General features: G+C 64.2%; 1 protein-coding gene and 1 long non-coding RNA gene across 2 annotated transcripts in view; one reads left to right on the plus strand and one right to left on the minus strand.

Annotated features, from left to right (window-relative positions):
• Nucleotides 1-381: 381 nt before the first annotated feature.
• LOC115499602 (semaphorin-4D) overlaps nt 382-25,419 on the minus strand; it is a 29,834-nt gene continuing 4,796 nt past the window's right edge. The window contains exons 2-15 of the mRNA XM_030293708.1: nt 20,194-20,542; nt 18,552-18,697; nt 16,290-16,352; nt 14,774-14,872; nt 11,863-11,956; nt 11,329-11,442; nt 10,477-10,628; nt 9,353-9,528; nt 9,108-9,264; nt 8,072-8,294; nt 7,190-7,305; nt 3,495-3,673; nt 3,368-3,411; nt 382-2,569 (exon numbers count right to left, since the gene is read on the minus strand). Of these exons, the coding sequence (XP_030149568.1) occupies nt 1,644-2,569; nt 3,368-3,411; nt 3,495-3,673; nt 7,190-7,305; nt 8,072-8,294; nt 9,108-9,264; nt 9,353-9,528; nt 10,477-10,628; nt 11,329-11,442; nt 11,863-11,956; nt 14,774-14,872; nt 16,290-16,352; nt 18,552-18,697; nt 20,194-20,293 (2,589 nt within the window). The 5' untranslated portion in view covers nt 20,294-20,542 and the 3' untranslated portion in view covers nt 382-1,643. The remainder of the gene's footprint in view (nt 2,570-3,367; nt 3,412-3,494; nt 3,674-7,189; nt 7,306-8,071; nt 8,295-9,107; nt 9,265-9,352; nt 9,529-10,476; nt 10,629-11,328; nt 11,443-11,862; nt 11,957-14,773; nt 14,873-16,289; nt 16,353-18,551; nt 18,698-20,193; nt 20,543-25,419) is intronic.
• Nucleotides 7,022-17,163, plus strand: LOC115499604. The gene is made up of 3 exons (XR_003964212.1): nt 7,022-7,178; nt 15,440-15,446; nt 17,151-17,163. It is a non-coding gene; the product is annotated as an uncharacterized LOC115499604 (long non-coding RNA).

Genomic DNA, 25,419 nt, shown 5'->3' on the forward strand with positions numbered 1-25,419 from the left:
GTGGCCTGGCAGAAGAGGTGGAAGGTCCCCAGGGCGTGCACGTGCTGGGCCTGGTCGCTCAGGAAGGGCGGCAGCAAGGCGACCCGCGGGCTGCGGTCAGGCCCCGAGGCCGAGGCCGGCCAGGGGCTTCGGGGAGAGGAAGATGAGCCGGGGCCCCGACAGGACAAGGAGGAGGACCCCGGAGGAGGGAAGGGCAGAGACGAGGCTGCGAGACAGAGGACAGAAAAGAGAGAGGCCGCTGAGGCAGACGTCACGAGGCTCGGGGCCTGCACGCCAGAGAAGGGAAGCAGAGACGGGAAAAGAGAGGGGACCGAGGCCGCCCCGAGACCCGCCCGCCGGTCAGCACACCGTCCCCGCCGCAGCGAACCACGTGCCCGCGCCGAGGATATAAGCTGCTCGTTTATTCGGTTACTTTTCAAATGTATACAATTCAAAGTAGAAAAATAAAAACAAAGGAAATCTTATAAAACACAAATGTGTACACCACAACGGTCGAGTCCTATCATGCTTAAGACAACACTGTCCACGCAGGCACACAGATCCAGAGGTCACTGCTCCTCGCCACGGGAAAGAGAGCCTTCTCGGCGCATGGGAAGCAACAGGTGGAGATTGAACCGTCTCGCCCACTCGCACCTTCGAGGATAGCGCCGGGCCACGCGGGGCCGTGGGGCGTGGGGTCACGAGCCGCCAGGCCTCGTGGGGACACAGGCCAGTCCGGCCACCGCGGTCCTGCTTGCCGGAAGGCGTGGACAGCTCGGCTCGGCCGAGCGGGTCGTCCGGGTGGGCGGTGGACGGGAGACAGAAGCCAGACGTGACTGCGGATGCCCGGTGAACGTCCGTCCGTCCATCTGCATGGGAGGTTTCAAGCCGTGGCCGTGGGCATCTGATGGCAAAACGCACACTCCCCCCGCTCGGGGCCAGCCGGCTCCGCCGACCCGCGCTCAAGGCCCCGCCTGGTTCACGGGCCAGCCTTCCACCGTCTTCTGTTCTTTGAAAGAGTTAAAACAAGAGGGGGGAAGAAAAAACCACAGAAAGAAAATCTCTCTGAAAAGGATGCTTCCCTCAAGGAATAAAATTAAAAAAAAAAAAAAAAAAAGTGTGCTCAAGAGATGGTTTCGTCTACGTGTCTAAAAGGTAGAGAACACATTTACCCAAAGTAAGTTTATCCCTGAGAATCGTAAGCAACGTAAGCTGTATCTTTCCCCTAACGTACAACAAAACCTGGAAGATGCACATCTTCGCAATATTGGAACGTCTGCTTCGGTGATTTAAAACAGAAACGACCTAACACGAGAAAAGCAAAACCATAAAAAATAATTCCTGGGAAGCAAAGGTTCGTGCCAATCTGGACAACAGGCGATAAGTTACCAATCTGATAAACAAAAACGTCATTTCCAATCTGGAATTCAAGGATCTTTCAGTGGCTGCTCTGAGGAGGGGACGCTCCAGGCGCGAGCGAGCGTCCGCGGGCCGGGGACAGCCCGGCCCCACGCGCCGCCCGCGGGGGCGTCTCACGCCGCGGCCCGGCGGGGGACCGGGGTGCGATGCTCGCCGTTTTCCGAAAGGACGAAGACCAAATCACAAGCTCGACGCAAGAGACAAGACACAGGACAGGCGTGCTGACGCGGGCTCCCGGCGGTGACTCAGTCCCCGTCCGCGTCCGAGTCGGCGTACTTCAGCTCACACTTGACGTCGAAGGGCCCGTCCCTGGCCGGGAGGTCGTCCAGCCTCTGCGAGTCCTCCCTGTCGGTGGGCACCCTGCTGGCCATGGTGTCCTGCTCCGTCTCGTAGCCCGTGTCCAGGGCCGGCCGCGGCTGCCCCCCGTTCTGCTGGGAGAAGCTGCCCGGCTCCACCAGCGTCTCCTTGGCGCTCTGCTCGAACTCGGAGAAGTCCGCCACGGGCTGCTTCTTCCCCAGCAGCACGGCGGAGCGGAACTTCAGGCACTGCCCGGGCAGGTAGCCCTTGTAGCAGTTGTAGGACACGAGGCAGAGGCACAGCAGGAAGAAGAGGAGGAAGAGGAACATGAGCAGACGGTTGTCGCTGGACTGCAGATACATCGTCTTCTCCGAGTGCACCTGGGGGACCGTGTTGATGACGATCTTCGGTTCGCAGGACGTGCCCGTGGGCGCGGGGCTGGGCGGCGGGGCGACGGCCCCGGGCACGGGGACCCGCGCGGTGGAGGTCTGCGGGGGGGGGCCGCGGGCGGGCTCCGTCACCGCCCGGGCGGTGGTCCTCCCGCCTTCCGTCCGGGCGCCCGGCGAGGCGGGGGCCTCTGTGGCCCTCGGGGCCGCCTTCACCTCCAGCACGTGCTTGGCCAGCACCCGCAGGACCGTCCCGTTGCGGACCCGCTCCTCCGACAGGCACTGGTACACGCCGCTGTCCCCCTCCGACAGGTTGAAGATGAGCAGGTGCTTCCTGCCCACCAGGCTGTACTTGGGGCCGTCGGCGTCGAGCACGCCGTCCCGGAACTTCCACACCACCCGGGCCAGGTTGGACTTTTGGGAGCATTTGAGTTCCGCTGTGCCGCCGTGCTTGAAAAAATGCTGCCGGAAACTTTCTTTACTTTTATCTGGAACATCAAAATAAATGTGCACAGCATCAACAACGCGGCTCGCTACTCGGCTCCTTCTAAAAATAGGTCAACACGCACAAGAGGACACGAGAGTTCCACCCACTGGAGCCACACGGAATCTTCCAGAACAACTAAGGAGATAAAGACATGCGTGACAGAAAAGCAAAGATGAGCCCCGATGGCGGCCCAGCAGGACAAGGAAGTCGGAGACAAGACAGTCGGAGACAGTCGAGCGGCAGGGACCCCGTCTGGCGTCCCGGTTCCCCGGGGGCCGAGCGGCAACACGGGAGCCACGCGCCACGTGCTTCTGCTCGTGGCTCCCGCCTCGCGGCCTCTCTGGGCGCGAGGGGTCCACCCCGAAGTTGCCCCAGCTGGCGACAGCTGTCGGGTCAGGGATGGGAACGCGAGAGCCCAGGGCACGGCTGCCTGGGAGGGGACGAAGGGGTGAGGACGCCCCTCCCGCCGCGCCGCCCGCCCACCGTGGGACCCTCAGGGTCTGTTTAACCAGCCCCGAGCTCAGCAAAGAGAGGAGCATCTCAAGAGCGGGTGTCCCAGGGTGGACGCCGAGTGCTTTTTGTGCAACAAACACACACACCCCACGACCTCAGACGCCCTTTTCTGCGATAAAACGGGATCACGGGGGGTCGGCCTCCGTATCCTCACGGATACCTGACCTCTGTTCGGAGCAGAGAAAGAGAACCCGGATGGACGCAACGCCACGACACCGAAGCATCATGAGATGGGTACGAGGACCGGCCGCCCCCCAAGGGAGCTCGGCGAGGACGGCCGACTTACCCGGGCAGGCGGACGCGTCTCCACTCATCTCCTGAATCAGAGTCCTGCAAGATAACCGGGCCCGGGTCAGGCACGCGCCCCCTCCCCCTGACGGGTGTGCGCGGTGCGGGTCCCCCGCCCTCGGTACCTGCTGGGGCCGTCCGTCTGGTGCGGGGGCAGGGCCACGCAGGCCGCGGCCGCCCGGCTCCAGGCGCAGTAGGGGTCGCGGGCGAGCACGCAGTCCTCACAGGTGCCGTGCTTCCCGCAGAAGGCCACGGGGGCCTGCACCACACCCGAGCTGGAGCCCGCATACACAAGCCTTCCGCCCTGCAGGTGTGAAACAGAGGGCACAGGTGCGTGGGGGGGCAGCCGGCGTGCGCCTCTCGGGCCCGCGTGCCCACGTCTCCTCATCCAGGAGCCTCCAGAACCGGAGCCTGGCGGGGTGGGGTCCGAGACAAACCCTCGCGGCAGCGTCACGGCCGCCCACGCGCTGAGCACTCGGGGCCTCCGTCCGAGACCTTGCCCTCTTTGGGGCTCGGGGTCAGCCGCTCCGTGTGGAGGGGGTCGCAGGCCAGAGGCCGAAGGGCACGGTCAGAGCCCCATTTCTTGCCCACCCGACGGGAGCCACACAGAAGCCCGAGTCAGGGTCCGAATCCAGGAAAGGAGGGGCCACCGAGCGTGGGCGGAGCGTGGATTCCAGCACGCGTCTAGCTGTGCGGGGAGGAACGCGGGCACGGGGAGACCCACAGCGGTGCTCCGGGCACAGGGCCAGGCGGGCTCCCTCGGGCTCCCAGCACGTGCGAGACCCCCCCCACCCGGGCGGCTGCTTTCCCGGGCTCAGTTGGGACGGGGGATCCCCCACGGGACGCCGCCTGCCGTGTAGCCCTGGCCGCAGGGTCGGGGGGGGGGCAATTCCGGAACTTGCGTGTATGTCATCCTCTGCCCACGACACCTCACCCCGACGTCTGCACACACCTTGGCCATTCCCAAGCTCCACAGAACTTGGTGGTTTCGACCCAGACGACACGCAGCCCTTCCCCTGGAGGACAGGCTGTGAGTTAACTTTCGAGTCCGGCTCCGCTCTGAGGCCCTGGGGCCGCCCGCCCCGTGACCCACTATGCGCGAGTGCAGCTGAGAGGAAGGAAGTCCCTTCTGTAACAGATTCTCACGTGACAAGTGGCAGAGAGAGACAGCGGTCAGCAGGGACCCAGGTACGTGACATCACGTGCCTGCCAGGCTGTCAGGACCAGGGACGCCATCCCAGATCACAGTCTGGTTCACAGAGGTCAAGGGACCCGGGAGAGGACGCCGACTCTGCCGGGGAAGCCCCGCCCGACGCTGACCTGTGTGCATGGCGTGGCCGTGGGGAGGGCGGGCTCCATATCCCTGCCCTACCCCCACCCCAGGGCTGGGCTCCCGTGATACACGGCCACCAAGTAACAGATGTGGAGGGGAGCGGACAGGAAAACGCCCTGGAAAGGGGTGGCCGTGACCACTGGTGGGCGCACAAGTCAGCAGACAGGACGGACTGACGGGGGCAGCCTTGCGGTCCCTCCACAAACAAGCATTAGCCCCTCAGGGTCTGAACACACGTCCACAACTCAGCACACGTGCTCTCCACGGTCACGTCCCCACACCCTCAGCCCCATCTGTGCACGAGGAAACCGGGATCATTCCACAAAACTCCGTACGGCTAAGCAGGCCACCAAGATGAGGACAGATGGGGAACCGGCCCAGACCAGCGGTGGCTGCTGGCCGGCCTCTACAGCGATGGCCAGCGTCCTGGCCCAGAGGAACCTGCCGGCGGGCGTCTTTTCCACACCGAACAGCCGCTTCCTGCCACTGCGGGGGCGCACACGCCATCCCAAGCCTACCCAGGTCCACCAGCCCAAAGAGAGGGCAGGGGCCGCGGCCCGCACGACACCTTCCCGCTAGGGCCAGACAGCCGAGGCTGCCCCAGTGCAGGGCTCCTGGGAGGACGGGCCAGTGGCTCCCCGCATGGCCAGCGGGCGGACGGGTGAGCACAGGGCTGACCCAGATCCTCCTCAACCTCACCCGTCCTGCAGGACCGGCGCCCACACGCCCAGAAGCCCGCGTCCCCAGATGACACTGGCGAGCGGGGCTGTGGTCTCGAGTGTCTGCACCGGGGGCCCAGCCTCTGTTCTGTGCACACGTGACAATCTGGGGGCCCCAAGGGCACGCGCCCCAGCCCGGCCGAGCACCCGAGCAGCGGGGCCGCGGCCGGGAGGACTTCCTTGTTCCCACAGCAAAGCCGGGGAGCAGGGGCGGGGGAGGGCGGCCTAACGGGCCCGCGAGGCTCCGATGCCGTGTCTCTGCCGGCTCAGGGCCCGCCTAGGCTCTGTGGTCTCCTTCCCTTCCGGCAGCGGAGACGGCCCTGTTGGGTGACCCTGGAAGTTTGAAAACCAGATCCAAGTTCTGACACTCACGATGGCGGGACCCACGGGTGGCTCTGGCCAACAAGTCGACTTCTGCCTTTCTCTCTCTCCTGGCTCCGGGCGCCCCCTCCTGCTGCCCGCTGCCCCCATCAGGAACCAGGCCGGGAGGCCGCCCTGAGGGGCTGCGGGCCGACCCCCTCCAGGTGTGAGGGAGGCTGGGGACTGTGCTGGGTCAGACAGGAGACCCTCGGCATCAGGGAAACGCCCCGCGAGGCGGGGCAGCTGGGCCGGGTGCCCAGAGCGAGGCTTTACAGGCGGGGTGCAGGTGACGGTCAGACTGCAGCACAGGGAAAAGGCTCGCAGCCAGGCTTCCCGTTTCTGGCCCTGACCCTGGCTCTGCCAAGTCCCCGGAGCCCGTCGGCTCAGGGCTCGCAGCGTGGGGACACCCACGAGGCCCTGTGGGTGCTCTACAGGAAGTGAGGTTGTCAGCCACAGTCAAAGGACAGGGCCGGGCCACCCCGGGTCTGCTGACCCCTAGATGGAGAGGAGGAGTCTAAGGCAGGACCGGCCTGCCAGGCTCATGCAGCCACGAATCGTGGGGCCCCGGCCTTCTCCACCCTGGCTGTAAATGAGGAGGCACGTGTCCCGAGGCCACGTGGGGAGATGGCAGGGGACGGCCTCCAGAGCGGACCCAGGACGCTGGTTGTTTCTATGCTACCCACCAACTAATAACATGTCTTATACAAATGGCTGGAAAACAATCAAAAGAATAATATCCCATGACATTCAAAAATTACATGACCTCCTGAGCTCTGTTTCCATAAAAAAGACTTTGCTGGAAGGCAGCCAGGCCCACCCGTGTGCGGACGTCCCACGGCTGCCTGTGCACAAAGGCAGGGACCTACGGCCCCCGAGCCCCAAACGCTCACTCCCGGCATTTATGGCAAAGGTGCCGCCATCCCGACCCTGATGGGGGAGAAGGTGCCTCGTTGGGGGAGCAGGCTCACAGACGTAACCATCGTCCCTTGGGGCGGGCTCTTCTGCGCCCACAGATGCACCTGTGGATGGGCGTCAACCCCAGCAGCTCGGGACGCTCGGTCAACTTGAGGCGACTGTTCCATCTCCCCAGTTAGCCTTCCCTCCGTCCCAAACCCCAGGGCTCACGGGGCCCTCTGTAAGAACCCGGAGGTCAGCTCATCTGGACCACACAGATGATTGGCCTGCCCGGCCGGTGACCAGGGATGTGTGAGGCCGCCCTCCTGCCTGGTGACCAGGGACGTGTGAAGCTGCCCGCCTGCCTGGCCGGTGACCAGGGACGCATGAGGCCACCTGTCTGCCTGGTGACCAGGGACGTGGGAGGCTGCCCGGCCGGTGACCAGGGACGCGTGAGGCCACCTATCTGCCTGGTGACCAGGGACGTGGGAGGCCGCCCGCCTGTCCTCTCTACCTTCTCGGAATTCAGCAGCAGCGTCTGGACCGGCTCGAAGTCCCGGAAAAGCTGGGTCTCCTCGATGATGTGGGCGTCATTCTCGAGGTTGACAGCTTTGTGGAGGGCGCCCCGGTCTGCAAGGGCAAAGCTACAGGTCAGGGACGCGCCTGGACGGTCACGGCGGCCGACAGCCCCCGTTCTTCCTCTCGGCTCCTCCCCTCAATGAGACGCTGAGGAGCCGAAGCCGTCCGCACTTTGGACGTGGGAAGGAGAAGCCACTGGCGACGCGGGCTGACAGCGTGAGCAGCACCGGTCACTCCGCTGTTTCCTGGAAGAGAAACGGACCTCCCACTGCTGACTCCCGCGGAAGTCAGGGCCACGACACGGTGCTACCACATCACAGGAGAGGTGGCTCTCGGGCTCCAGCGGCCCTCCGGGGCGCCGTGTGGTGAAGGCCCCGGGGAGGGGAGGGCTCAGGGCACGCTGGAGCCCCCAGGAACGACCCCGGCGCCCTCCGGCCGCTGTTGCTCCGGCCCCAACCCCCCCAGCCCCCCCCACCCCCGACTTCCAGAGACGCTTGCGTGAGAGTTCCAGGTGGGGACCCGTCTGGAGCCAGCAGGGACGTGGGACTTCTCTGCCACCTGCTCTCAACCGGCCCGCACGGGCACCACTCCTGGCGTACCAGCCCCGACCCACCGGGCCTGGATCCCCACACGGGGGCCGGGACTCGGCCATTCAGTCAGCGCCCCAGCGGTCTGACGGTCAGACGGCGGAGGCCAGCCAGGGGTGGCGGCTTCTCGGAAACCCTGCCGGAGACCCCTCCGGGCGCCCGGGGAGACGCTGGCCTCGCGGCAAGAAGGAGCTGCCTTTGCCGGCGTCCTCAGGGGGGGCCGGACCCACCTGTGCCGATGAACATGACGTCGTAGACGGTCCCGTCCAGGGCCCGGGTCCTGTCCACCACGATCTGCGTGTAGTTCACGTTGCCTGTGACCAGCCTGGGCCTGTTGTCTGTTGGGGTCACGGAGCCGTCCATCAGGGGGTGGTCCTTGACGAACTGCAGGGTCTTGTCCGGCAGACCCAGGGAGCTGGAGAAGTTGGCCGCCCGCGCTTCGCGGTTGATGCACTGCGGGGGGCAGACCGGCCGTCAACGCGCGTGCTCACGGACGCACGGCCCGCACGAGCCCCGCACGCAGGCCCCCCGCGGGGCGCAGACGGTGACAACGCCATGCGGAGCGCTGTTGCCAACGGGGAAAGTGAGCGGCGACCTTTCCCCAGGAATCCGAAGACGTGGCCCGAAAGCCGGTCGGGAAGGGCAGCCGTGCGTGTGTCCACGAGATCTAATCCCGCTTCACGACACACAGCGAACTTGCTGGCGTCTATTTGTAAATGAGAAAACCGTATCGAGCTTTTGAAATTGAAAAATAACGGCTTATCGCTTGATAGCTCTTCCTCGACATCTCTGCTAAAATCACTAAAAACGGTCTGGTTCCAAACAGCACAAAGGTCAACCGAAATTCGTAATCACGTGACCACGATTTACTTCATGACACCCGTGGAGGGAACTGACGGCTGCTGGCAGGCGTGGACCCCCAGGGAGGAGCCCCAGGCCACTCGCCCGGGCCACGGCCCCACACACCAGCCACATGACGGGCAGATGCCGGTTTCCACACAAGAGTCACTACTTTCGGGAAGACACAAACGTGACTCACGTTAACGGGTGGGGGGTACGGCCCACTGCCGAGAAACCGTGCTTTTGGGGGGAAGCAGCACGTGAGACAGACCTATTTTTATCGCAACGTTGAGTCCACAAAACACCCCTGCTGGCCCGAAGAGCCTCTTGGCGCGGGCCCGGTCAGGGACAGCCGCGCCATGGCACGCGGTGAGGGGAACGCGGGAAGGGGAGCGGGCCCACCCTTCCCGCCCCGCCCCCACTCACCGCCCCGGGCCGCGGCGTGGGCACGGCCCCGTTGTAGCGCACCCACTTGGTGTGGGACTGTTCCACCGTGGCGCTCTGCATGTACTTCCCGCGGGAGAAGACCGCCTCGGCCGTGGACAGGTTGTAGGCGCACACGGCTGACAGCCCCACGTTGTTCCTGGGGACGAGGGGGCAGGGTGACCGTCCTGGGTGGGGGGAGCGCAGACATGCAGCCCGCCCGCCCGCCGGCCCGCCGGGGCACCTACAGCTGTGGGGTGAAGACCCCGTAGAACACGGGCTCCTTCAGGTCCGGCGCCCTGAGGACAAAGATGGCCTGCAGCACGTTGAAGACGAGGTTGCTGTCCGGCCTGGAACAGATGAGCCTGGCCTTCAGGAAGGACGTCCACTTCTTCTGTAGGGTCCGCAGACCGCCCTGGTCCCCCTGCAACCCCAAAGACGTGCGTAGTGGGGGGAGGGCTGACTCCCCGTAGGCAGCTGGGAGTCAGTCACGTACGCGGCCCCGAGCGTCCCCGTCTCGGTGGACGGAGGCCACGGTGGGAAAAGAAGGGCCGTGGATGGCCACGTGGCCACGGCAGCCGGTCTGCGCCGGCTGGGGTCTCAGATTAAAACACAGAACCAAGAAAGGCCTGTTCGCGGATCACCCGGAGGCGGCCGGAGGGCCCGGCGGGCCACGCACGGCGTCACAGCGGCAGAACCTCCGCCAGCCTCGCGCCCCTTCCCCGTGCTCCCCACCCCTGCGAGCCAGCCTTGGAGCCAGGGCCACGGAGCGGGGGCTCCCGTCTGCTTCAGGCCAACACGTCGGGGGTCCCCCCAGACACGTTCCTCGTCCCAGAGGGAGGCAGTCGTTTCAAAGGGCCTCGGCCAGGTCCCCCCCAGACAGGTTTTGTGGGCTGCCCCCCCCACCCCCGGGACAATCACAGACACGCCTGACGTGACCTGCTCTGGAGGGAGCCCCGAAACGCAGAGATCTGGATGCCAAAGACTCTGGAATCAGAGCATCCTCACTTGGGGGCAGTGAACGCACACCCCCCTCGCCGCCTTGATGCAGGAACGCCGAAATCCCAATTCTAGCAGAATTTAGCTCATGCGGTGAACACAAGCCAACTTCCTATATGGCCTGGGAGGTCCGAGGACGGTGTGTCCAGAGCAGGCCTGCTGAGGCTGGGCCTCTGGCCACACTCGGCACCGATGCTCCGGGGCCCGCAGGGAGACTCCCGGACTGCCCGGGGGCAGGCCGTGCACACCCGTCCGTGGCTCGGGAGAACGACGAGGTAGGTGAACGGACATCTCGGAGGAGGAGGCCTGGAGCCCGGGCCACGAGACTGGTCCTCCCAGCCGGGACCAGAGGAGAATCGGGGAGTGGGCTCACCTTGCACACCCTCGCCACCCGGGGGATCATCAGCTTGAAGACAAACTCGTACTCCACGGACACCTCGGTGAAAAAGAAGTACACCCTGTCGTCCCCGCTGTCCGTGCCGTCCGGGCTCTCTCGGATCACGTCCGCAAAGACGAAGTTTGGCTCTGCAGGCAAGAGACACCCGGTTATCCCCCCGCCACAGCGCGGGGCCCGGGCACCTCCCGGCCAAGGCACAAGCTAGTGCATGCACCATGCCCCAGACAAACCCCAGGGCCTGGGGCGGGCACGGTGCCCATCCGTCCTCCTCGGCCTAAGGAGGTGCCGGAGATCGCGGTTGTAACACACACGGTCTGGGCCGGCCCCGAGAACCCAGGCTGCGCCTCCCGATGGCAGGCAGCCTGGGGACCCTGGGGACCCTGGGGACCCAGATCCCAGAGACCCGCCAGAACACACGCATCTGCTGGTGCAAACAGCACGTGCCTCAAGCGGACAACCCCCGACCAGCAGACCCGCCCCGCAGTGAGGGGAAGCCAGGGGTCCTTCCTCCCCCAGACCACCCGCCTCCAGGAGGTCACGGCCCTCCGGCCAGCGCCAACTAGAGCCCCGTGTGAGCAGCTGCGTGAATCCACCACGCACACGTTATCTGAAGGTGAGCGAGCCGGTCAGCCTGGGTGCAGGGACCACCAGGCTCTCGTGTCACAAAGAACCACCACCTCTGTGTTCAGGGAGAGGAAGGCCCCAGTCCGGAGCCCCGGCAGCTCCAGAAGCACCCCACATGGGGCCGTCCCAGCCCGGAGGTGTCTGCGGCCCCTCGCTGGGACTCAGAGCCACAGACAGACAGACCCAGGGGCACCTGCCTCTTACCGTTAAGCCACGGTATCGCGTACTCCGTCCTCAGAGGACTGTGGGACGAGTTTCGGGAGATGATGGGCTCGCTTCCCAGAAAGTTATAGGACGTCCCGGAATACAGCTCCCCATCTTAAGCGGCCCCGGAAGAAAGAGGAGAGGAGGGGTGGTCGGCAGCCAGACGCGAGCCCCCGGCCCAGGGAAGCAGGGAGGCCACGGATGCTGTGTCGCGAGCCTTCCGTCTCGGTCCCTCGCGTGGACAACTGTGCGCTCCACGCGAGAGCTGCTTCACGAGCAGCTGGGGCGGGAACCCCAGGGGACCCGCACCCGGGAAGTAACACGTTCGGGTGTAAGAGGGGCCACGGGACGCGCACAGAGGACGGACACAAAATGACCCCTTCCCACACATGTGACCTCTGGCCATGGGGGGTGGCCGGTCACCCTTCTGCAGTGAATCCGAGCGCTCGTACAGGGGTCTACGGAGGGGCTGCGTCTCCTCCGCCGGGACAGGGGGAGGCAGCCGAGCCTGTGCTGACCTGGGGCGGGACTCACCGACCATGACAGACGTGTAGCTCTGTGCAGGGTCAAAGGGGCACCTGCCCTTGCCATCCTCGCTTCTCCCCAGAAACTGAAAGGACGTTAAGTTCTGCGAGCGAACGAGAAGAAAGGGCATCACGCGGTGTCTGAATTCCTAGTCTCCCAGCACCCTCCTGCTCTGCCATTTACGTTCACAGACTCGCCACCCGGGGGCACGGAGGGGAGAGCACGCGTGGGCGGCCACGTGAGTCCCAGGTCTGGACGCCGGCGCCACGAGAGCCGCGCAGGACCTCGGAGCCTCGGTTTACTCCTCTGTAAGATGCTGGCGGCTCTAGGGCCCCAGAGCGGCCAGGGCAGACCGGAGGCGGGAGGCACCCAGGGAGCCTTCGGAAGGCCGTGCGCCAACTACGTCCAACAAGGACGGCACCCACGGCCGTGGCGGACCAGACCCATGGGCAGAAGCAGCGGCGTCCCCCCCTCCTGCCACCCCATCCTGTACTAACAGAAAGCACGGGGGACGGCCTCAGTGTTGGGGACCCTCCTGGCCTGACCCGAGAGCCCAAAACCAGCCGAGGAAGGAGTGAGCAGCCCCGATACGTGAGGAACGAGCGAGCTCTGTGCACAGAGACACGGGGCCCCGAGCCCGGGGACAGGTGAGCGGCTGGGCACGTGCCCGCACAGTGCAGGGAGGCTGGAGGGTCAGAGAAGAAACCCACCGCTGGAGGCAGAGCGGGAAGTCACGCGCCTGCTGCCGGAAACACGGGACGGGCCTGCATGAATGAAGGTGGGCACCACCTCCCGCCCTCCAGTGCGGAGAAGCTGAGGAACACGGACAGCGGTGGGAGTGGGTGCGGGCCCGTCGCCCGTCGGAGGGAGGGCTCACAGGCCCGGGGGGATCTTGGGCCCACCTCTCCAGGCAGACCCCCCTCTCAGGTCTCAAAGCACAAATTGGGGCATGAACGGATGGCCCGTCTAGGGGAGGTTTAGAGGCCGCCTGAATGAGGGGGGCAGAGCGGACACGAGAGGGCGTTGGCAATGACTGTAAATCTTCGTGGGCGACGACAGGCTTGGCGTTGGTCAGGTAGGCGTTTAGGGGTCGCGGGTCAGGGTGCCGCACGCCCACGTATGTCCCTTCTCACGCAATCTAGGTGCCAGGTACACAGGCGGGATCCACTTTCCCGTCGGCGTGAACGTCCTTATTGAAAATACGGGGCCGAACAACAGGCCCGGATTTAAAGGAAACATCTGACCCCCTTACAACTACGGGATTGGAGTCTCCATCCGTTTTCAGCTTCGGAGGGGCTAGACTCCAGCCAGCAAACCCTGTGACGTGTGGGCGTTTCTCACACGACCCGGCACGCTCTTCCCTTATGCAGAACCAGGCGACGTCTGTCCTGAGGACCCAGACTCAGAGCTCAGAGCACCGCACCCCACAGAGCCAGCGTCTGTGGGCTCAGACCGCCAGCCGGCCACGCGGGGGGTGCGCCCACCCCGGGGGTCTGTGCGCAAACTCCGTCTGCCCGTACTTTGGGCTGTCGTTTATCTCTGACTCAAGGTTGGAGAATCTTCTTTAAATTCTAGTTAATTCAGGGTTCCAGCAAACGAGGCTCTTGGTTGAGGCATGCTCTCTGTCCCAAGTCGGGGACGGTCACTAGACCACGTGCCTCACTCTGAATCCCCATGTGCATTTAAAATGCGTCTTCAGGGGCGCCTGGGTGGCGCAGTCGGTTGAGCGTCTGACTTCAGCCAGGTCACGATCTCGCGGTCCGTGAGTTCGAGCCCCGCGTCGGGCTCTGGGCTGATGGCTCGGAGCCTGGAGCCTGTTTCCGACTCTGTGTCTCCCTCTCTCTCTGCCCCTCCCCCGTTCATGCTCTGTCTCTCTCTGTCCCAAAAATAAATAAAACGTTGAAAACAAAAACAAAAACAAAAACGCGTCTTCTCTTCTCCCGGTGGTTGTTACAAATGGCTCATCAGGTGCCCGAGTAAAAGGAATCTCTCCCAGCAAGACGCTGTCCAACGTGCCCCGGGAGCGAGGGCCTTGGGAGGACGCCGTGGGGGCCCCTCGGCAGAGGCCCCAGTGCAGCAGCAGGCGGGCCCGGCTCAGCAGGACCCATGCAGGTCGGCGAGGGAGGTGCTCGCACAGTCGTGCGGTGCTGTTGCCCCCGGGAGGGGGTGCGCTCCGGGGCCGAGGTCGGCGGCTCCGTGTCCACGGCGGACCCGCGTGGTGAGGCCCCAGGAGCGGACAGCAGCCGGGCCGGGCCGTCCCAGCGGGCACAGACAGGCGGCTTCCGCACACACGCCCATTCCCTCCGGCTCGGGAGGCTGCAGGCTGAGGTCAGGGATCCGGAAGGCCGGTGCCTGGCGAGGGCCCCCTTCTCTCTGTCCTCATGTGGTGGAGAGGGGGCTCTGGCGGCTTTTCCCAGAAGGCTGTCGATCCTGCGGGGTCAGGGCCTCGCCTCTGTGACCACATGCAACCGTGATAGTTCCTCAGAGGCCCCACCTCCAAATGCCAACACGTGGCGGGATTCGGGCTACAACGTGTGGATGTGGGGGACGCGTTCGGGCCGTAACACAGGTGAACCGAGAACACGTAGTCTGGGGGCAGAGTCCTGACTCCCCCCTTTGACCGGGACGCAGGCCGCAGCAGGTCTCCCCGCAGAGCACAAAACGTGGCAAAGAGGACACAGGAGGCCGGACCGTGGCGCCCTGGGGTTTCTCTGTGTCGCCAGCACACTTCCCAGCGGGTCCCCCACTGCCAGCTCCGCTGGCCCCATGGGTCCCGCCCTGGTGAGCGGCCACACCCTCACGCCCGCTGTTGTGCAGAGCGGGGAGCCCCCGACGCCGCCTGGGCCCCACCAGCTGCAGTACCGACCCGGGACGAGGTGGCGGAGGGGGGGGGGGGGCAGGGGGCGGGGCACAGCCTCACCAGGTGGTCACAGGCTGGCTGGAAGGCGTTGGTCCCGCACACGTACAGGGCACCGGGGCCAAGCGGCTGCAGCACGCGGATGTAGTTGAGACATTCGGTCTGCGGGAGAGAAACGCGCCCGTGAGCCGTCATCCGGCCCCCCGGGGGACACCCGCCCATGCCTGACGCGGGCTCCTCACGGCCCTGCCTCCCGGCCGCCCCTCACCTGCCACCTCGGACACCCCCGTCTTCTCGTGCTGGCTCGGCCCTGCCTGGGCGGCGGGCACAGCCTCGGAGCCCCAGTCCCCCCGACAGACCTGCGTCTGCCCGCTGGACCCAGCACTCTGCTCTCTGCGGCGTCCCCCCCCCGCCGGCCGCCAGGGGCCACGGGATTTCACCTCAGCCGCCGATCGACACTCAGCAAAGGCACACGGACTCAAGTCTTCCCGGACACCCGCCACCGAAAATCCGCGTTAGTCGCACCCAACACACAGCCCGTGCCTCACACGTGCGGCCAGAGCCGCAGAGGGGAAAGTAGGTGGGATCCCGCCAGCCTTCCTCCCCCCAGGAGACCCCACCCTGCCGGCCCCAGTGCAGGGGACAGGCTGGGAGGGAGGGGCCGAGCCGGCTCCGCGAGAGAAAGGGCCCGCAGGAAAACCAGAGGTCACTGAGGAGCACACTCTCCAGGGCTGGTGTGGACCGGGAGGCACGCGCTCTCGCCCGAAATTATCTCTGCTCGGCGAGGCTTCGTGGGTTTCTTTTCGCTAGGACGGTTTTCAACTGGCTGGCAATAATTCGTCCTGCCCACGGGAGCCGGGAGGGGCCCGCGTCCCCGTGCGGCCTCTGCGCTGGGCCGGGTGAGCCCTTGGTCTGACAGCTCTCAGACCCTCCCTGCAGCCCCAGTCATTACGTCACAAAGCCTGCATTCTCCCCGTTTCCTAAGGCAACTTTGGATCTACTGACTTCAGTACAAGCGTCTGATGTTCTGCTAAAAAAACTTCAGCCAAAACTTTCTCTTTTCTCGTTTTTGATTATTCTGCAATTAGCCAACTGTTGAAATTTACCTTAACTCAGCTATCCTGCCCCCCACTGCCACGGAAGATGGGCTCCGATGCTCGGAGACTCTGACATGGGCCCGGTGCCGGTTGGGGGCGGGGGGTGCCCAGAGCCCCGGGGGGAGGCAGACGCTTGGCCTGGCATCTCCCGGGGGAAGGAGCAGATTCTCAAGGGGTGGCTGCTGCCCAAACTCCAGAAATCCCACGGCGCCCCTTCGGGCTTCTGGGAGGCAGCGGGGGTCTGAACTCTGCCCTTTACGCCGTCGGCCAGCAGGCACCAGAAGAAGGTACCAGAAGGTACCAAGTTTTGGGGCCACTTGAATGCATCCAACGAAGCCAAACTTTAAAAACATCTCTCAGATGCCCGCCACATTTGGCACCTGCTCAGAGCGACCCTGCCTCATCGCTTGGGCACAGGGCGCCTGGCAGGATGGGGCGCGACCACGTCACCAGGCTGCTGGGGTTCCGAGACCGGAAATTACCTGTCTCGATTTCCCCTTTTCTGCACATTTTGCCTTTTTATCTTCTGAGACCTTCCAATATGCCTGTGGGGAGAGAGGAGAATCCGTTTCAGCACGTGCTCCCGTTCAAGGGGGAAGGGGATACGGCGTAAAAATGCACAGTTTACAAAGAGCGCACAAGCGAGGCTTTGTAAAGCGAGGCTGGGCCGGCAGACGCCGGGGTCCGGAGCCATCAGAGCCCCCCTGGCCGCCCAGCATCCCGTCCGTCGCCGCAAAGCAGCAGGAAAGCTCAAAGGGCTGACAGTCGGGTTTTCAGTCCGTCACAGCGAGCCAAGCCACGGCAGTGCGGGCTCCTTCGCCCCAAAGCGAACGGAGGGCGGGAAGAAAAGGACACGGGTTGCGTTTCCTTTGGCCGTCGGTGGACGGCAGGACCGGCTTCCCTCAGCTCCGCAACCGTGGCCGTGAGGGGGCGACCGCCCGCTCCCCCCCTCCCCCCTTCCCAGCACCTGAGCCAGGGGACGCGTCATGGGGGCCGGCACGTGCCCCAGCCCCTCGCCCTCCGGAGGACGGCGGCTCCCCCACGCCTGCCTCACTGTCCCCAAGCTGTCCCACCTCCCCGTGTGCCAGTCCCGTGGCCGGTGCCCAGACGAAGCCAGTCGCCGGGTGCTCAGAGGTCAGGACGCGCCCGGAGCTGCCCGCTGGCAGAGTGGCGAGTCCCCGTGTACGCGGTCCTGCGCTAACTCGCCTCCCGCATCCGCAGTGCGGGACGTCTTAGCGGAAGTCCTACCCGGAACACGCAAAAGGAATGTCCCGGCAACGGGCGACTTCCTTCGGAGGCTGATGCGCTAACCGTTTCACTGCTGCCTACGTGAAGTGCACGAGGACCCGGGACGCGCACGCTGACGGGCCCCGGTCACGTTCCTAGGGTTTCGCGCAGGCTTCCCTTTGTATCTGTCACGTCCCCGAGGGCCTAGGCCCCCAGGGGACAAGGACGCATCAGCAGAGCAGTGAGGCTCTGAGGGCACCCACGGGGTCAGCACTCCCCTTATCTTCGAAGGCTGATGACCACAGAACCCCGTCCGAGAGTCCGGCAGAAATAAGCACGCGGTCGGGGGGCCGAGACAAAAACACAGAATCGAGATTCTCGATTCCAGAGAGAAGCAGCCCATTCCAGCCGCTGGGGTCGCGGCTAAGCAGCCAGCGGTGGGGGAGAGGCCGCCCGCCGGGGAAGGGACGGTCTGAGCATCTGGGGCGGCTCCGGCTGCCCGTGGATCCAGGCCCTTCAAACACGGCCCCAAGGTCATTCTCAAAAACCAGATATCCCAACACCACTCTCTCCCTCTGGAGGGAAGGAACTCGTTAAAAACTGGCAAATAACAGCCAAGATTCTAAGGGCTGTTCCAGCCACTTCCAAGGAGCTGGCCCCGCGGGACGTGAGCAGCAGATAGGTGTGCCCTCCCCCCCCCCCCCCCCCCCCCCCCCCCCCAGACCGACAGCTTCCCGCTCCCAACACAGAAGGGAACCTTGAGCCGGAAAATCCCGCTCTGTGATCCTCGAGGCACCCGTGGCCCTGCCCTGCTCTGCACAGGCCCAGGGCTGGGGCGAGGACCCCGCCTCGGAGGAGGGGCCGGCCTGTCACTGAGGGCGCAGAGCGGTGGCTTTCCCAGGAAGGGGCCAGCACGGCGGCCGGACGTCAAGATGTGACGGGCAGAGCGGACGGCCTCGCGGACGGCCCCGCGTCAACGGCATTCAAGCAGCCTTAGGAGAGTCTCTGATACCCGAACATCAGCTATTTGATGACACTTTTGGACGTGACCATGGTGGTTCGGTTACGTGGACAAAAAGAGTCCTTTCCTTTGGGAGACACCTGGGGAAGCCCTACGGATGAAGCGTGCGCCTGGGACCACCCTCAAAGCCTCCAGAGGGAGCAGAGCACGAGGACAGGGGCGGAAGAGGGCGACCTGGCTGCAGGACCCGAGAGGGGACAGGCCTCACGGTCACCGCTCCCTCTGCCCTCCGGGTGGCCGAGATTTGCCGTCATGAGAAGTGCAAAACTCCAAGAGGAGAAGGGGGGCCCCGGGTGAGTGGCCGGCCCAGGGAGGGCAGAGGCCGCCCGGCTCACCTGGGACACGCGGCCCGGACCCAGGCCGGAAGCAAGCCTCCAGGTGACCGGCCCGTGGGCGTGCGGGACCGGTGAGGGGCCGCAGCCCGGAAGGGGCCTGACGCCCCCGGAGAAGCGCAGTGAGCGGCCCCGGGGGGCAGAGCGGGGCGCCCTCGCCTCACCTCGTGCTGCTTCTCAGAGACGTTGAGTGCATTCAGGGCGAACACGGCCTCCCGGGCCCCCACGTACAGGGTGCTCTTGTCCTCGCTCAGCAGCAAGACGGAGTAGTTGAAGATGCCCGGCTCGTGGAACTTCTCCAGCCGCACCTCTGGGGGGGAAGGGAGGACATGAGCCCGGGCGCCTCCCGAGTCCCCGTCTTGCTTCCACGCACACTCACGTCGCCAGGCCCGTGGCGGATTCGCTGCCCCAGAGCTCAGGCGCCTGTGCGAGAGCAGACCCGCTAGGACGGTCACCCAGAGCGCGGGACCCCGCGAGGCCCCAGAGCCACTGCGCTCGACCGGCACTGTGGCCCGACATCCCTTGAGCTCCCTCAAGCCCTGCACTCGGTGTGGTCTCCCGGCAGCGTGGCCGCCTAGTGCGTGACCTCTAAGCACGTGACCTCCCAGGAGAGTCATCTCCAAGAATGTGACTTCCCGAGAGCGTGACCTCCAAGCACGTGACCTCCCAGGAACGTGATCATCAAGCGTGGGACCGCCCAGGAGACCGCGGGCCGTCCTCACGCCTCAGGCTGCCGACCGCCGTGTCTCCCAGACTCTCGTCTACGTGTGTTTAACCGTAACGCGCAACAGGTGTATAGAGAATAAAGCCAGTTAAGCTCTTCTTGTTCAGAAAAATCATGATTTACCTCAAGACCTTTAAAAAACACTCTGTTTCGCTAAATCTGTCCCTTACCCCAAGCATTTTTCAGGCATAACCACCACAAACCCGTCAAGGAGAGAAACAAGGAGAGAAACCTGTCAAGGAGATTTCTCACTTATCAGCTAACCGCATCCGTAACCCCGAATACGAGAGACTCAACAGTCAGCTCCTCAGGAGGAGGATAAACGCATGGGCGTTATTTCTGAAGGAGCGCTTTCTCCGCTCTGTCCGTCCGGCATCAGCGTATCTTTTTATCTTTCGTTATGTAGATTTTTAAAAGTTTATTTATCTTGAGAGCGCGACAGTGCGCACGTGCAGGGGAGGCAGAGAAAGGAGAGAGAGAGAGAATCCCAAGCAGGCTGCACACCATCCGCGCAGAGCGCGACGTGGGGCTTGAACGCGCGAACCGTGAGCTGAGCCAAAATCAAGAGTCCGACGCTTAACCGACTGAGCCCCCCAGGCGCCCCCGGGTGCGCCTTGAACCTGGGTTTCCATGTGTCACTGGGGCTCACGCTCTCTGCTCTCCTGACCTCCCCGTGCCGGGCACGGATGCACGCGGACGAAGGCCCTCCCGGCACGCGCTGCCTGGGGTTGTGCGCGAGACCACTCGGCACCCCCTGCGAGCAGCCAGGGGTCTCAAGACACAGCCCCCGGGAGGGCAGATACATCAGAAACGAACCGTGGGCAAATGAAAGCAACCGGCCGCAAGCTCAGCCACACAGGTTAAATGTCCTAAAAACAGGCCGTTCAGTGTGGTTGTGCTCGGCCGTCAGGCGCGAGGGAGAGACGCGCCCTCTCCAGGGGCCCGATTTAGAAACCCGGCCAGCAGGCCCTGAGCAAGCCCCCACGTGCTCCCCGTGACCCAGGCACCTCCCCCCACGCGGCCGTGCACCCACCTACCCAAGGGCGCCCACCTGTCAACCCCAAGAGCAGGGGGGCCCTTACCTCTGTGCTCCCAGGTGATCCTGGGGGCGGGAGCAAACGCCACCACCACCCCGAGCGCCGTGGCCAGGGTGGCCAGCAGCCCCCCGACGGGGACACACATCCTCACGGGTGGGCGCAGCAGAGGGGGCTCTGGCAGCAAACGCTCGTGGGCGGGGGGGCCGCGGTGGGCGTCACGGCAGACGCTGCTCAGAGCCTAGGAGCTGTGACCCACAGCACAGCCCGGAGACGCTGGGCGGGACGCGCCCCGAGGACCCGCATCTCCCGGGCGCCGGGCAAGGTCACCACCGCGAACGTTGAAGGCCAGCCGGTTCTCACACGGTATGCCTCTTTCCGGCCTCACGGAGAAATTCTGGAAGCAATGAGAAGAAAGGTTACGGCTCAGGAGGCGTGTGCTAACGCCAGCTTTCCATCCCTAGACCTGCCCCCTGCTCTGTCTGCGCAGGAGCGGGGGTGGTGAGGATGCCACGGGGCTCCCGGGGGCAGCCCCGCACTGACCACACTGACACCTGGGGCGCGGCCGGGGCTCCAGGAGGTCAGAGCTTCCCGCCCCTCGGGCCTGCAGAGCGTGGGACAGACGCGGGGACCCCGACCGGGCCACTGCCCGCCTGGCCGCCCAGCTTCCTCCCTGCGCGGCCAGCTGGTAACGTGATGGAAAGCTGTGGAACCAGGGAACGCTCTCCCTCTAAGACCCTGGCTTCCCAGCTCCCGTAAACCCCGTCGAGGTCAGCCAGGGCGAAAGACCAGAGAGCCGCACGGAGGCTGAGCCGTGGGCGTGTTTGCACACACACACGCACACGCACACGTGACCTTGCCGTGCGGGACGGCTCGCCTCCTTCTCCTCCTTCCACCCGCAGGTCTCCCAGTCCAACGGAGCCCTGGGCCCCTCTCCGGAGCCCTCCCCTCAGCCCCCTGATGGCACCACCCCTCAGGGACATACAGGGGCAGCCCGCACCTCCGCACCCCCACGACAGTCCTCTCCTGCTCAGCCTCCCCGGGGCCCCTGCAACCTGCTGTACCAGCCCCTGCTGCTCCCTGACACTTCAGGCCGAACCAAACCTCCCAAGACAGTCTTGCGAGAAGTTTTCATTTTCTCTTCACCTAGGCAAGCCACTGCCTCCAGGAAGCCCTCCGGGGCTCCTCCCTCATCCTGCCCCTGGAATCCTCGTCTGAGCCTTAAAGCCCAGCACGGCTTGTCCTCAGCATCACTCTGGACTCGACGGGGGTCTTCTCAATTTTAACTTCGTCTATTTCTCACTCGCGTGCACGGGGTGCTGCGACAGCCCCACCCCGCTTGGTAAGGGAAGGACTGACGGCGGGGAGCGGAGGGCTCCTGTCCTGAGCTCCTGCCCCCTGGGGGGACTCTGCGAGAGGGCTGACACCGGGCACAGCCAGGCCTCAGCCGCTCGCCCGCCTTCCCTGGGTGGGGGGCGGGGGGGGAGGACCCGCTCCGTACCTCCTGTTCCCGCAGAAGGCGCGCCCAGCGGGCCCCATCCACCCAGTGTCTGCCCTCGGCCTGAGGCCACCATCAGCCCCTGAAGGCGAGGAGCCCGTTCTCTGCAGGGACGGGCACCTCCTGGGCGGGGGCCGGGGGGGCATCATCTTGGGGGGTCTTGGGTCCTGCGGTCTCTGTCCCGGCTCTCAGGTCCACGCGGGGGTGCAAAAGCAGCGCCAGCCGCTGCGTGAACGGGGGCGGGTGGCCGCGTGCCAATAAAACGACTTACAGGGACGGGCGCCGGTCTGAAGGCCAAGCCCCGCGCCGGGGATCCACAGCACGGCGGGGCCGCCTCTGAGCGCAACCCAAGATGCGCCAGGAAGCCCACGCGGGGAGGGAAGGAGGCGGTGGCCCACGGAGCCGGCTCGGCACGTGCTCACCGGGGGCGGGGACCACGCCCTCCCGCCCTCGGGAGGGGAACGAGGCGGCTCCGGAAGCCCAGGCCAGGGGGGGGACTCGACTGTGCCGCGTCCCCGACGTGACCCGCTCGTGACGCGACCTCAGTGTCCGGTGAGCGCTCAACACCCCTGCAGAAGTCCCACAAGGCCCGGGGGAGCAGCGGTCTGTGCGGATGCTGCCGGCGGCTCAGGAGCTCCGGGCGCCCCCCGGCTCCCCGCCCCCAGGGCCACCCGTATCACGATGCGATCTAAGCAACACCCACCCCCAGCCGGACCTCTGCGCGGCTGCCCAGGCCTTCGCCCGCTTCCGTCCTTGCCGCGCGCTGCAGACAACCACCCGCTTGTCCCAGCACCCGCGCCCCTTCGCTCTTACGAACAGAAGCCTGACTGTACCCGGGACGGCAATGTGGCCAGCTAGCCTCATCTCCCAGCTTCCCCTGGGGCATTCTGGCCAAAGACACGTGAACAGAAGCTATTAGGTAGGAATTCCGGGAAGGCTCTTGAAGAAGGCTGACTCAGCTAGTGTTTGCGGTTTTTCTCTTTCGTTTTTTCCTCTGTTTGGTGCCTGGAGCTCAAATGTGATGGCTGGAGCTCTGGCAGCCACCTTGTGAACATGAAGATAAGGGTCTCATTCTAAAACCAGCCGAGCGGAAATCCACTGGGGACCTCACAACATACTGGAGACCTCACACCTGCTTTCTTCTGCCTACCTCACTTGTTAGTAAGCAAATAATCTCTAAGTTACCGTTTTGCAGGTTTTTGTTACCAGCAGTCCGATTAATTCCAAACGTCCTTCTAGTACGTTTCTGAAACAGCAGCAGTGGCCACAGTAAGGTTTTTAATGTAAATCAGAGCATGTCACTTTCCCACACAAAACGTCTCTCTCTCTCTCGGATTCAACCTGAGTGGGGAGCTATGGTTCACCTCCCTTACAGCTTCTGCGTCTCACGTTCCCTCCACCTTTCTGTCCAGGCCACAGCTGGACACACTGAACGGGCCCGTCTGCAACCTGTCAGCACCATTCACAACATCCCCAAATGCGTCTGCGCCAGAGATCGTGCGTGTAAAGCCCACGGCACGGTCTCGTTTACCCGAGGAGACGTTCTCCCCGTGTGGCTGATCGGTCCCCGGCAGTGGCTCCCAGAGCCTCCGTAACTCTGAGCTCCCGCGCGGGTGAGGGTTTCCGGGAATGCTCCACACCAGGGTGGTGGTGAGACCGGGGGCTGCGGGGCAGGCAGGAGGGGAGGAGGGGTAAGTGCTGGGGTTGGAGGATCCTTGCTGACCCAGGGAGGCCGTGTGTGTGTGTGTGAGGACGGGGTGTGAGGGAACTCTGCGTACTTTCTGCTCAGTTTCGTTGGGGCTCTAAAAGTGCTCAGAAAAACAGAGTTCATTAAAAGCCAAAACACACACCAGCGCGGGGGCGCTTCCTGATCACAAGAGGTGCGGGTGTGAGGTTTTGGGCAAGCGTGTCCACAGCCCATAGCACCTTCTGGTGGCAGACTCGAGGTCCGGGGGCACGTTTCATTACCCCCCTCCCCCCCTCTGTTGGCAGAAATGTTTGCAAGGGCCCAACGACACAGTGACTTCCCACTCAGGTCCCCGAGAGAGGTCACTGGCCTGGGACATCCCAGGACGCACACCGCTGCCAGGCTAAGAACCCAGACGCAGGGGACGGCAGAATCCCTGTGCAACAAGGCACCCACGCTCAGAGCTTCATCTCAGTCTCCTCTCAAGCCCAATCAAGTGGCATCTAAGGGACAGAAACCGTAAGGGCAAACATGGGGACAGCACGTCAGCCCATGAAAATCCAACAGAGCTTGGGAACTGGAAAGAGGACACGGGAACATCGTCAGCGGTGTGCCGGCAATTGGGGACAAGGGGCAGGGGTGCGGAGCCGGCTTCGCAGCACGTGCCCATCTCTGGGGCGTAAATGGCGCCTCTGTGCTCCCAGTACAAAGTCACCGAACACAGAGACAGGACGGATGCGCGGTGGCCACCAGCACACGGCCCTCCCGCCACACGGACGGACACGGGAGGCTTGTGGCTTCAAGGGCATGGCACTGATGGGTAATAGCACAGGCAACAGGAACGTGCACCGCGGAACGGCAAGTTCTTTGTTTGCAATACCGTGCATCGAAGTCTGTGTGGTGCGGTTCTGATGAGGTCTGCGCCCACCGCCAGTGCTCGCATACCGCGGCTGGTATTCAAGGGACTCTGTGGACAAAGGAGAGCCGTGGCCAGACCCCGTGACAGGAGACCACCAAGAATCTGAGCAAATGAAAGTGAATTTAGAACGTAAAATTTTGGGGGCGCCTGGGTGGCGCAGTCGGTTAAGCGTCCGACTTCAGCCAGGTCACGATCTCGCGGTCCGTGAGTTCGAGCCCCGCGTCGGGCTCTGGGCTGACGGCTCGGAGCCTGGAGCCTGTTTCCGATTCTGTGTCTCCCTCTCTCTCTGCCCCTCCCCCGTTCATGCTCTGTCTCTCTCTGTCCCAAAAATAAATAAACGTTAAAAAAAAAAAAAAAAAAAAAAAAAAGAACGTAAAATTTTGGTTAAAGACACAAAATGTCCAGTTGGAACGTCGGGAAGATAAAATTCAGATTTCCTAAAAGGTGCACAACGTGACCCAGATAAAAACCGGGGGAGAGGGGCGCCTGGGTGGCGCAGTCGGTTAAGCCTCCGACTTCAGCCAGGTCACGATCTCGCGGTCCGTGAGTTCGAGCCCCGCGTCGGGCTCTGGGCTGACGGCTCGGAGCCTGGAGCCTGTTTCCGATTCTGTGTCTCCCTCTCTCTCTGCCCCTCCCCCGTTCATGCTCTGTCTCTCTCTGTCGCAAAAATAAATAAACGTTGAAAAAAAAAAATTAAAAAAAAAAAAAAAAAAAAAACCGGGGAGAAAAGAGAAGGGATAGCTCGCGGATGTTCCAGAGGGAAGCAGAGACACAGGGATCAGCCGACAAAGAAGAAGAGAGTGTCCAGAACAGGAAGACACGTGTCTACAGGACGGAAGTCCCCAGCAGCACGACGGATGAACGAAGGCCACCGCACCCGGCGCACTGTGCCGGCATCGGAGACCCTCGGAGACAGAGGGGGTCCCGGGAGCTTCCACAATGACCTCTGGGGAGCCCACCCTGACGGCCAGGAGGCGGCGGGATGCTTCGAGAATCCCGGAGGAGGAGGCTTCTCACCCAGAATCCCGTCCCGAACCCAGTTATCGACACGTGAGCTGAGCGTACGCAGAAACGTTTCCCGAGCCTCTTACCTCCCTGACGCCCTTCCTCAGAAAGCTACTGAGGGATGCGCTGCAGCAAAACAAGGGAGCCGCTTCGCATGTCCCTTCC

This window comes from Lynx canadensis, chromosome D4 (assembly GCF_007474595.2).
Source record: "Lynx canadensis isolate LIC74 chromosome D4, mLynCan4.pri.v2, whole genome shotgun sequence".
NCBI lineage: Eukaryota > Metazoa > Chordata > Mammalia > Carnivora > Felidae > Lynx > Lynx canadensis.